Raw genomic sequence first — 12,154 nt, forward strand, 5'->3', positions numbered from 1 at the left:
TAGTATAGGACAACAGTTACAGAATTATATATAAAAGGTGACAGTTTTCAGTCATGCAGAAGACAGATGCTTCAATGCACTCAGGAAAGACGGCGGCAGAGCATGAGCTGCCAAAAAAACCTGCTACACTGCCTACTTCCTGCAGACCATCCAGAAAGACAGAACAGGCTGCAGGCCACAAGCATTATAACAGCAAGTCGGAGTCCAACAAGAAACCACTATCTCTACTTTTCACATAGCACATGAAAGCTCATAGTAAACTGTTCATAAAAGCTAAACAAAGCCATAATGGAAGAGAACAATGACACTCACTGCTAACAGACTGAGTGAAAACCTGCACTAAAAAGAGATGCAGTGAGTTATATGAAACTAGTTAGCACACTTGTGAGACAGTCTATTTGTATTTCATGCAACACTAATACACACCTTGGGAGCTCTGGGAGGACTCTGTAGAAGAAGAGCTGCTTTCCGTGTAGGTTTGGGGTTCTTCTTTCACTTCTGGGAGAGAAGAGTTTCCTGTCTCTGCTGCCCTTGATGCCTGTTGTAACGTTTCAGTCACCAACTGCCTGGTCTGTTCACTCACAACTGTTGCTTGAAATGTCACTGGCTTTGGTTTTATGAGAACCTAATTATAAAGACAATTTTTTTGTATAGTAAGAGCACTCCTGAAAACAGAACTTACCAATCACAGTACAGTGCGCCACTCAAACAGATCAATGTACGAGACCTACACAATACTCAATTACTGAAAAAGTCTACTTGTAAATTCAGCAGCTCTGATTATTAAATGAGAAAGCCCAAGTAAATGGCAATGCACAAGAATGTAGTTCATACTCAGTAATCTGGAGCACTTAACATAATAAACCACTAAACAGCCATTTTTCAAGGCCGCATACAACTACAGTGTGACAAGAGAAAGCTACGCAAGTGAGCTGGAACATGCACTTAACGGATAAGAACAAACACCCCTCTGCTACAACCCATGATAAATACAGTCTTGAACAATCAAGACATGCAAAATATTATATCTGATAGAAGTTGAGTTCTTTTAAATACTAAGCGCAATCAGAGAAAAAGCTGAAAATGAGCCAGATTCTCTGTATACAGCCATATCAACTATACAAGGTTGCAGGGACAACCTGAACACACATTAACCAGAAAACATCTTCAATAAAACCACAAATCTGATGAATGACCTATCTCAAGACTCTGCCTCTTTAGTTCTCCTGATCAAGCCATTAGCTAGCTGTAAGACTTAAAATCGGCATTTAGAGCCACAACAAGACGGTTTCAGCTATGTGAAAGGCTTAGTAAATCCTTTTGGCTTGCTCTAGGCTTCCAGAAACAGCTAACAAATGCAAATAGTGTGCTCAAGAAATCAGAGTCAAAGCCACCTCGCTACACCCCTAAGTCTCATTCCCCACAGACATATTTATCCTGCAACAGTGAAAAATTATTTACTTCTTATTAAAATTATGGGGTACATTTCAAGACAGAAATGGGTCCTCACTGTACCTGCGTTTTCCCTTGCTGACCATAAACAATTTTAGTTGGGATGATTTTGGTGGCTGGCTGGACCGTGGACCCTATTCCTTTTGGCTGTGTAACAATCATTTTTGTGATGGGTCTTGTGGCAGTGATGATAGCAGGTTTTGCTCCTGCTGGCACTGCCTGAATAGTTTTCTCCCCCTGTAGAGAAGTCAAAGTTTACAGGTTAACTTAGATAAATTCTTCAGAGAGACCCACTTCTCTAAAAAAAAAATACAAAATCACAGGTGAATGTGTGTACCATGAAATCAACCTGCTTCTGCAACTAGATTTATTTGATAAAAAGCATTCAAAGACCAAGAACAAAAACCCCGTATGACTTTGAATGGAAAAGCCTCCAAAATCCCCTTCGCAATTACTTTACCTTTTGAGAGGCTCTGAGGGGATGAACAAAAGAAGCAACTAAAAGACACTGACAAGATTTCTGAAGTTGCTACAGAGAATTCCCGTAATGAGAACTTTCCTCAAATCCTCTACAAATGTTTTTAAAACACTCACTTCTATTAACACCAAGTTTGGCAAGACATCTACAAAACTTGAAATGAAATTCTAAAAAGAAGTTATTTAAACACAGATCTTTGAATGGACTTTTTTTTTTTTTTTAAGGCTACAAGCTCATTTAAAAAAATGTAGATTCTGAGCCACTTCACAGGATGTATATGACTTTGGAATAGTGCTAACATATGACTAGACTCCTAATAGCTTAAGAAAACCAAAGACATTGAGTATCCTTCTTTTCAGCTCTGCACACAAACAAAACAGATGAATAACATTAGTTGCCAGTTCTCTTGATATTCCAATTCCCATCAAGTAGCTGGAAATCCCAAGAACCATACTTGTTTCAAAAATATCACATTCTGGTGGTTCACACTTTGTAGCATCATAAGATTTCCACTTGTGTGAAAATGCAGCTTCAAGTTAACTAGGAAAGTTCAAAAACTTGAAAAATCATAAAAGGTTTAAAAAACCCTCCCTACTCAGCTCAGCTACCCAAGTAGACTTTTAAGGAGTACGCAACTAATACATGAGATCTCACAGTTCTATCTAGGAACATACAGCACATGGATCATTTTTATTTACTAGCACTTACGTGTAAATCAAGTGGAAGATAGAAACTAGGCTTATTACAAGTGAGGGTACCAAAAGATAACTCAACCTATACAAAACTCATACACGGGATGTTACTTTGTTACACACGAGAAACTGAAAGACTGTGCCCTTACTGCGAAGGGGCAGTTTATTTCTGCCCTTCACATCCAAAAGATAAACAGTTGGAGATGCAAGTTTATAACACAGGATCATGGTTCTCACCAGAGGATAAAAAAGATAGGGTTCTAGTAATTTTCCTCAATCCCTTCAGGATTACAAAAGCATTAATCATGGAAAAGAGGCAAGCTCAAAAGTTTTTATTTTCCTTTAACTTTAAGAACATTCCCAGATTGCTTTAAGCACCGTTCATATCCTGCAAAACACACTTGCTTTTCAAATATCCCTGACATTAAGGCATGCTGCATGTGTTAAGGAGCTCATGCTCAGTGTGCTTTTAATAAAGACTTTAGCAGAATGGATGCAGCAGCCACTACACAGCTTGCCACTTTGCTATCTAACTGAGACTTGAAACTCCTACTTACCCCAGCATTCAACAGTGTTGTGACAACATTTTTGCCTGGAAGCCCTTGAATTGTAGTTCCTTTTCCAGTAGTCTTTTGCACAACAATCACATTGGGTTTGGATGTCATTGGAATTGTAGTGATTTTTGTTGTAGTTCCTAAATTTTTGTAAGAAAAGAAATAATGTGCAGTTTATTACACGTACATTTCCTTCCACTGGAGAAGGTGGTGAGCTATATAGGAATCACTGCATTTAAATTTGACACCACAACAAAAGAAAAGGCAGGATCTGGAATGGGAATTTCTATCATCCAACTCAGCATAGAAAGATTACATGCCCAATCTAGAAATCCTTCACCTACAGTAAAAACAGGCATGCCCAAGACAGAGTAATGTAATCTATACTAGGACAGTCATCCCCTTCTCACAAACTATGGAGCAGACCGATACAGCTTTCTCAGTCTAACATGTTTAACTTTTCAAAGGCTAGAATTAGGAGGGGCTAAGGACACCACTAATACTAAACTCAAGGTCCTACTTGCACAGACAAATGCTCCTCTACAGATAACCTCTGCAGAAGAATTTACATACCAAGAATGTTTCTTTGGTCCAGAGAAATGCCAGCTGTTTCTGGCATTGAACTGGTGTAATACAAGTAACAAGTAGTGGATTGAAAGAAGGAAAAAATAATGCTGTTGTTTTACAATTACTTCTTAAAGTTGAGATTGGAAGCGTGAGATTGGGTTTTTTTGTTTTCTTTTTTTTTGTTATTTTTTGAAGAGTTGTGTTGGTTATTTCTCTTCCTCTCCCAGTATTTGATTCGTTTCACTCCCTGTATCAGTTTTTTATTCACCTGCACTGACAGGTTATTCTGGTCAGCCCTCCACAGTTTACAAGAGTACACCAATATGCAAGCCATCAGTGTTACCAGACCACCATTTCAGTATCTGCTCAGACAGCTTTTTATCAACAATTCCCACTTTCTCCTTGAAAAAAGTACCACTTAGTCACAGTAGAGATGCAAACCCAAGTATTGCGCTCATTACCTTCTACCTATCAGTCATACCTGTAGATACTTCACTATACATTTCAGATTAATCTACTAATTCTAGAAAAGAGAAGTCTTATTGAGACAAGATCACAATTTACTTAATTCTAGTGACTTCAGAGGCATCTAAACACTGCCGCCTCAGCAACCAAACTCAAAAAACCACCCCCACACCCCCCCAACAATCCCAAAATAACTCACCAACTTGCCCTTTTGTTTCAGGGCAACTGTTACTATCTTTATCACGACTAGACAAGGACTTCCTTGCATTAGCTAGTGCTCAGAATAAAACTTACACTTGTATAAAAACTATTTGATCCAGACTTGTTAACAATTCACCACAAGGCCTAAAAATGTTACTTGTTCCCAAAGAAGCTACTGTATCATTTTGTAGATATCAGGATCTGAAAAAAACTGAGGAACCTCTACCAGACAACATCCCAGAGTGCATTTACTGGATAGCTTCTGCAGCGCCTTCTAGTGACAGCAGCTGGCTGGTGCCACGTTAGGTCTTTTCTAAGCATCAACAGCTGGACCTCTAAATAATTTAAGGATAGTACTACACAGGAGGAACAGACCCAGCAGACCTTGCTGTACATATGCACCTAGCTAGGACCTTCACTGCATTAGCACTGTTAAAGCTACCAAGAAATTGTGGGTGGTCAGAGCGTGCTCAGTCCTGGTCCTAAAGAGACCCTGCGTTTAGAGGCTGTTTTGGCAGAGCATCAAGGCTGGTCAGGAGACTAACAAAGATAAGCAGCAGGGTCTGCATGGGGCTGAGAGGAAAAACTTAAGTTAGAACATGGGGTATGGAAAAGACAGGTTGATGCTGGCAAAAGACAAACAAGATAAGGTAGAGACTGAACAGATGAAATTAGCATGCACAGTTACTTTTTATTCTGGCTCTTTGGACAGGGAGTGGAATAGAAAGGGGCAGCACCCAGACTCTAAAATGCTTCTAATTCGACCTAATGCAGTTTCCTGATTGTTCTGACCTCTAACAGAGCATAACGTAATAGTTCTCCTCTGCATATTTCTCTTTTTCTTCAAGGCTTCCCTCACATTAGATGTTTCCTTCTTAAACACAGGAACTATTGCAATCCGTATTAACACTTTACCTCCATGACCTCCATCTATTATTTTCTTCTTCATTCTCAGCTATTTTTCTTCTGAATTAACTTCTCCAGTAAAGCTTCAAATAATTATTTGAGCATGCAACCCACAGAAAAGCCCTGAATGATTACAGCAACTCTAAAGTTACTTTTGAAATATCTTAATATCAAATAACTCATATGCCTACCAGAAACAATATTACTGCTGATAATCTTCCCTCCCAGAGTAGCAAGGGATTTTGGTACTACTGTAATGATGCTACCACTTGTAGTTTTCACATAAGTAGCAGCCCCTGGAGTTCCAGCCATCCGAGCCCCTATAGAGGGGCTAACTGTTGGTCGCGTATATGTTGCTTGAGTTCCTGTTTTAAAGACAGAACAAGAAAGTTCGCTGTTAGAACATGATCTTCTACTAGTATTTGTGGAAAAATAAGTTAGTTTAGGAGAAAAGCATTAGATCTTATTCAGAGACCCGACACTGCAACTTTTTACCATGCTTACAGTTCTCCTAGTACTTCTTAAAACTACAGAGTAAAAGCCAATTATATATCAACTTTAATTTAAATCAAGAGTTTCCTGAAGTATTTTATCAAATGTTCCAAGACTGCCATAATTTTAATTCACATCCTTGTGCCTAAGATTTTAATTTTAAATAGGTGTTTATATTCTGCATGTATGTTTGCCAATCGCTCCCTTTTCAATGTCCAAGAACTCAGCATCTGATGACACTACCAGAACGGATCCCTTCCTCTCCTGAACGACAACCATACGCTCACTTCTCCCATGCAACAAACTGTTTATAAAGAACACTACCAATGACTGGGCTGAATATCACTCTCAGATAAAAATATAATCTATAACAATAATGCAACGTTATCGATCTAGCATTTAGCAGTACAAAAGAAACCTCCTGACATGGTATAAATATGCTGGTTTTTCCTACCTACTGCTCTCAGAATGGAAACAGGAGACTCCTCAAAAGAAACTTGCTCAAAATAATAAGAGGAACGAGCAGCTACATGAACTTATAATTCCATTCTGCTTGTACTGCTGCAGACAGTGCACTACAGACCTTAATTACTAAAGATCAGAGCAAAACAGCTTATCGTAACAAGAAAGCCATGTGTTCAATTCCAAGAGAGCACAATACAGGCTTTACCAATTCAATGAACTGCAAAACCGATAGATTTTTTTAATGTACTTAAGAATGTTTTTGCCAATTACTTCAAAAGTTAAAAAAGAACAGTCACCTTTAGTTCATGCTAATATTTCCAACACATGCTATAAATCCAGGAAGCAAGCTACAGTTTTCTTAAAACTAGGATAAAGCTGCCTTTTAAGTTTTCCTCACAGTTTATAATCTGAACAGTCTACGTTACCTTTAAGCAATAAGAAAACGCAAATACAATCAGATCCTCAGAAGAACACTGGGAGTTCAAAATTCAGTTTACTGGTCTTTTTATAAATTCACTGCAGGACTATGAGCAAGTCACCTCCTTCTAAAGTACATATATGTAAAATAGGAATGATGCTGACTTATCTGCTTGAGGTACCTAAAAGCTAATGTAAATTGTCTAATAGAAGGTGCTACAGAAGTGCAAAGTATAAGTTGCAAGAAAACTTCCTTTAAAATAAATCCAGTGGGGAAGGAATTATTCTATTTTTGTGTACTAATTCAAAAAGATCATAGGACGAATAAAAGAGCACTCATTGCAAAAATCTTCATCTAAAATAAATATTAACAGGATTGTGAATGTGCTGTTGTGCTTACTGCTCATGAGAGGAGTACTTTTGTTTGTTTTTTTTACCCTAATAAACTGTGTTTGATCACCTGCATGTCTGGGTTTACCCTCCCTTACCTTCTCAGAACCAGAACTTACCAGTGGGAGTAGTGACCAGTTTAGTTGTCATGATAGTCCCATTACTGCTAACCACCATAATAGGTGAATTGCTACTGCTGGGCAAGGTCGCTGTAACTGGTTTGGGAAGGATTTTACTGGGCTGCACCTGTTGAGTGATTATTTTAACACCTAGGAAAGGAGAAAGGTCACTGTTAAAATACAGGCACGAAAAGTTACTTTCTGAAATGCTTTCTCAGACCAAGCCCTAGTGGGCAAGTAGGCTCAATAGAGGCTTTTATTCTGAGCCCATGTATTCCTGATCATGAAAAGATCTGTTTGCTTTGCAAATAACAGGATAGTCATCATCTTTGCCTTTCATGTGCCTGTTTCAATCTACTAGGACTGAGCCAGGGGATTCCATTACTTCGTTGTTTTGTTGTAGTGACTTTTCTGGCCCATGACTCAAAAAATAGAACGTTTCCTAGGAACCACAGGTTACAATTGATACCAAATTAGTTCATACACAATAAACTACCTAAGAATGAAATAGTTCTTCAGTTTAGTCTGTGAATTTGAATGTGCTTTAATTAGTCTAGTTGAATTTCATCCCTCTGAATAATTTTTTTTTAAAAAAAAAGCTTTCTGCATAAAGAGTACTAGTGGGTGCAACTGTGATACTCGCTACAGAAGGTTGCTTGAAGTTAGCTCCTTTCTCTCCTCTTGATATATCAGTTATCTTGAAGCCACAAAGGAACTCGGCTGAAACCAAGTAGGATCAGCAAGAACCAAGGTTGAGGACAATTAAGTACAGCAAGAACTCTGATCCCTTCCTTTTCATTTGTACAGTGAAGTGGGACCTTTCCAAGATTCACTTCTCAATTGCAAACTGGGAGATTCATGCCACCTGTTCAAAAGAACACTGGCATCCTATATTCCCTGACAATGAAAATGTATTGCGTTATGTTGGTCATATGCCATGAAATACCAACCAAAATCAATCCCATCTAAATGTAGGCACTTGTATTTCTACACAAACAGGTAAACAATTTTGTCCACTTGTGAAACATCTTCTGGAGATGTTTTCTTTCTATGTTGACTACAAAAGCAGTATGGAGCAAATAAACCGCAAATTTAAATAATGCACTATCAGAAGTTAGGAAACATAAAATTGAAGCCTTTGTATCATCCAAACACAAAATGGGATAAAAAGCAAAGTCTCTGTGGAAATTAATTCACGTCTTCCACAAAGAATAGGTACCAGATGATATTTCCAAAGAAGCTTTAACTATAAAGCACACTGAGCCTAAACCTATGGTAGAAGGCAATGAGTGAAGCTCTTATTGATCAAATATCGTTCAGTGACTGGAGGATGGAGGCCTCTTATGTGTCTTCATTAGTAGATATTTTTCCTTTGGCAATGGTACAATAATCCAAAAGGAAACTTATCAAAGGACAGGAGCAGGGCTCTTTATTTTTCCATTTGGTGGTCTATTTTAAATCTTTGATCTAAATAGTATGAATATAAAACAATTTTACTGATCTGATTCATATAATCTATGGACATAAGAAGACTTTGCACTTTTATAGCACTTCTTCCTTTAGAATTAGGCAACTTTGCAAGCATTACTTCTTGCAACATATTACAGACACAAGAACTACATTCTACAGCAGAGTAAAGCCAAGATAGAAAGACTACATGACTTGCCCAGAGTCATCTGTATCAACCAATGTTACAAAAAGAACCCAGTCCAACTTCCAGTCTCAGATCTAACTGTATTTGTTTTCACAAGTACCTGAAAAGTAAGTTTTGATTTCTGGACCCAGGAAAAAAGCATTAAAACATGGGTTAACTTTTTTCCACTTCATACAGTCGAACAGCTGTTGGATCTTCAGAAAACTGGTGTCCTCCAGGTTGCCAATTACATTACTTTTGAAGACTTTCACATACCTTTCATTCTCTAAAGATAAAACATTTATTGCTAAAATGTGGTCTGTATACCTGAACCAAACAAGAATAGTGATAGAACCAAATCCTTCAACTGCTGTTAGCTGAAAACATTATGACGTCCTTCACTATCTTACTTACTCATATCCAGGTTTAATGCCAAATCCCGTACTCAAGTTAATTATGACTTACTGACAGTTCTCCATGCACGTTTTGCAACAGAATTCTGCCCAAATTTCTTGAGCTGTGGTTAGACCTCATAAATTGGCAATATGACCCAAGATTAACTCCAACTACCTGATTCCTGTTTGATCTGAATGGTGGGCTTGATGCCAGGTGGCAACTGAGATTGCTGTGGCTGCTGTTGAGCTACAGAAGACTGCACCAGCTGTTGTTGTTGTTGTTGCTGCTGCTGTTGCTGCTGCTGCTGTTGTTGTTGCTGCTGCTGCTGTTGCTGCTGGGCTTGTTGTATTTGGTGCAGCTGCTGTTTGGGGGACTGTTGATGCTGTTTGGGAAACTGTGCTAATATCTGAGTTGGATTCCCAACCAAACCTTTTGGGGAAGGTAGTCTAGAAGAAGCAACTTTAATTGCTGATGTAGACACACCTATGAAAGAATAAATGGTTTAAAACTAAACACTGCAATACGAAACAAAAATATTACAATTTCTTAACCACTTTTGCATTTGAACTATCTTTACTACTGAAAGATGCATAGATACGTCCAAGTAAAAAAAGCTCCCACATATCAGGAGCACTTGGCTCAAAGGCAAGGGAACTTTATACAGATTCTTGATGTGGTGGCAGAACAGCAGCAAATGTAAAGATCACAACCCTAGTCTACATCCTGCACCTTTTGTAGTATAAATAGTTCACAAATACTTTCAAAGCCTAATCTTTAAGCCTCAATAAAGCAAAATATTTAAACTGAAAATCATGACTACAAAAAGTTAGGCTATGGGGATGACAAACATCAAACCCGCCAACATTAGAAGGGAGTACATGCCAGTAAGCACAATGTTCTTTTAAAATAAGAATGAATCAAGTAATGGTATGTGATCTAGAAAACTCTGGTACATGCATTTTTTTGTGCTGATAGGTTAGGTGATTAAAACGAGTTTGCAACAAGATGGAAAGACACAGTTCCCAAACAAATCTTATTTCGGTCATTCCCTTACATAGTTATCACAACACTTCCAGCAAAATTTGGCTTCATCTATAACTCTAAACTGCAGATCCATAAGCACCAAAACAGACAAAGTCCATGTCTTATGAAGGCAATTTTTAACCAAGCCCCAACAAGTGAAAACCAGAAAGAAAATCTACTCTTATTTCTCTACATTTACAGATGGCAGTGATAATGATAGAAATCATAAAAGCCAGAATTCTGGCAACCTATATAAGCAACCCTTTAGTCACTGCATCATATACAGCAGTTTTTCCATTTCCTTGGTCAGCTTTTAACTTTCTTCACAGTTTGAGCGACTATTGCTTTATGTGACAAAATGTTTCACCAGCATCTTCTGCAGTGACACCAATGATCTTGAAAAAAAAAGAATGGTAAATGATATTGAGATATTCCACCTATTATGCCTTAGAATTATAGCTTCTTCCATGATCAAACCCAACCAAAGACCCACAGTTCAAACAATATGAAATAATGCTGTAAGCCTTTCTGCTCCATAGACCACCATCTTCAGGATGTGATTAACAAAAGCAATATGGAAGGAAAAATAACACTTCAGCCTTGATTTGGACACCCAACTTTTTGTAGAATGGAACAAGAATGGAAAATACGGATAGGGAAAAATTGCCATGTGACACCTGTACTGGTCAGGCAGAATATTTTTCAAGTGCTGGTCACTGAGGCCCTTTCATTCATTCACAGCTTCCCTTCCAAATGGTTACGCAGTGACTAACTGCAGTCAAATCGGTCAAGCTGGCATACATAGTCAGGATCAGAAATCAGAAACCTAGGAATTTTAACGCAGACCCACTACGGTCTCCATTTTTAACGACTTGAAAATTGAGATGCTTATAAAATGCACATATCATGGAACAGGGGATCTTGAGTGTTATCATGAAGCACATGCAAGAGAACCGGGTGATCAGGCCCAGTCAACATGGGTTCACAAAAGGCAGGTCTTGCCAAACTAACCAGATCACCACCTATGACAAGGTGACACTCTTACTGGATGAGAGAAAGGCTGTGGATGAGGTCTTCTTGGACTTGAATAAAGCCTTTGACACAGTTTCTCACAACATTCTGCTTCGGAAACTGTCAGCCTCTGGCCTGGACAGGCGCACACTCTCCTGGGTGGAAAACTGGTTGGATGGCCGGGCCCAGAGAGTGGTGGGAAATGGAGTTAATTCCAGCTGGAGGCCAGTCACAAGAGGTGATCCCCAGGGCTCAGTGCTGGGTCCAGTCCTGTTTAACATCTTTATCAATGACCTGGATGAAGGCATTGAGTGCACCCTTAGAAAGTTTGCAGACGACACTAAGCTGGGTGGAAGTGTCGATCTGCTGGAGGGTCGGGAGGCTCTGCAAAGGGATCTGAACAGGCTGGACCGCTGGGCAGAGACCAATGGCATGAGGTTTAACAAGGCCAAATGCCGGGTCCTGCACTTGGGGCACAACAACCCTATGCAGTGCTACAGACTAGGGAAAGACTGTCTAGAAAGCTTCCCGGGGAAGAAGGACCTGGGGGTGTTGGTTGACAGCCCACTGAACATGAGCCAGCAGTGTGCCCAGGTGGCCAAGAAGGCCAATGGCATCTTGGCTTGTATCAGAAACGGCGTGACCAGCAGGTCCAGGGAGGTTATTCTCCCTCTGTACTCAGCACTGGTGAGACGGCTCCTCAAATACTAGGCCCCTCACCACAAGAGGGATGCTGAGGTTCTGGAGTGAGCCCAGAGAAGAGCAACAAAGCTGATGAAGGGGCTGCAGAACAAGTCCTACGAGGAGCAGCTGAGGAAACTGGGGTTGTTTAGCCTGGAGAAGAGGAGGCTGAGGGGAGACCTCATTGCTCTCTGCAACTACCTGAAAGTAGG

The 12,154-nt window shown here is 39.4% G+C and overlaps 1 protein-coding gene across 5 annotated transcripts in view; it reads right to left on the reverse strand.

Moving 5' to 3' along the window:
• Positions 1–12,154, reverse strand: part of EMSY (EMSY transcriptional repressor, BRCA2 interacting) — a 40,526-nt gene that overhangs the window by 11,617 nt on the left and 16,755 nt on the right. For 3 of the 5 annotated variants that reach the window (XM_069883280.1, XM_069883282.1, XM_069883278.1), the window contains 6 exons: positions 9,402–9,710; positions 7,199–7,348; positions 5,507–5,680; positions 3,180–3,316; positions 1,516–1,689; positions 427–625 (listed from right to left, as the gene is read on the reverse strand). In XM_069883280.1, coding sequence (XP_069739381.1) covers positions 427–625; positions 1,516–1,689; positions 3,180–3,316; positions 5,507–5,680; positions 7,199–7,348; positions 9,402–9,710 — 1,143 coding nt within the window. The remainder of the gene's footprint in view (positions 1–426; positions 626–1,515; positions 1,690–3,179; positions 3,317–5,506; positions 5,681–7,198; positions 7,349–9,401; positions 9,711–12,154) is intronic. The other 2 variants (XM_069883281.1, XM_069883279.1) reach the window with 2 other exon arrangements.

This window comes from Phaenicophaeus curvirostris, chromosome 1, assembly GCF_032191515.1.
Source record: "Phaenicophaeus curvirostris isolate KB17595 chromosome 1, BPBGC_Pcur_1.0, whole genome shotgun sequence".
Classification (NCBI taxonomy): Eukaryota; Metazoa; Chordata; class Aves; order Cuculiformes; family Cuculidae; genus Phaenicophaeus; species Phaenicophaeus curvirostris.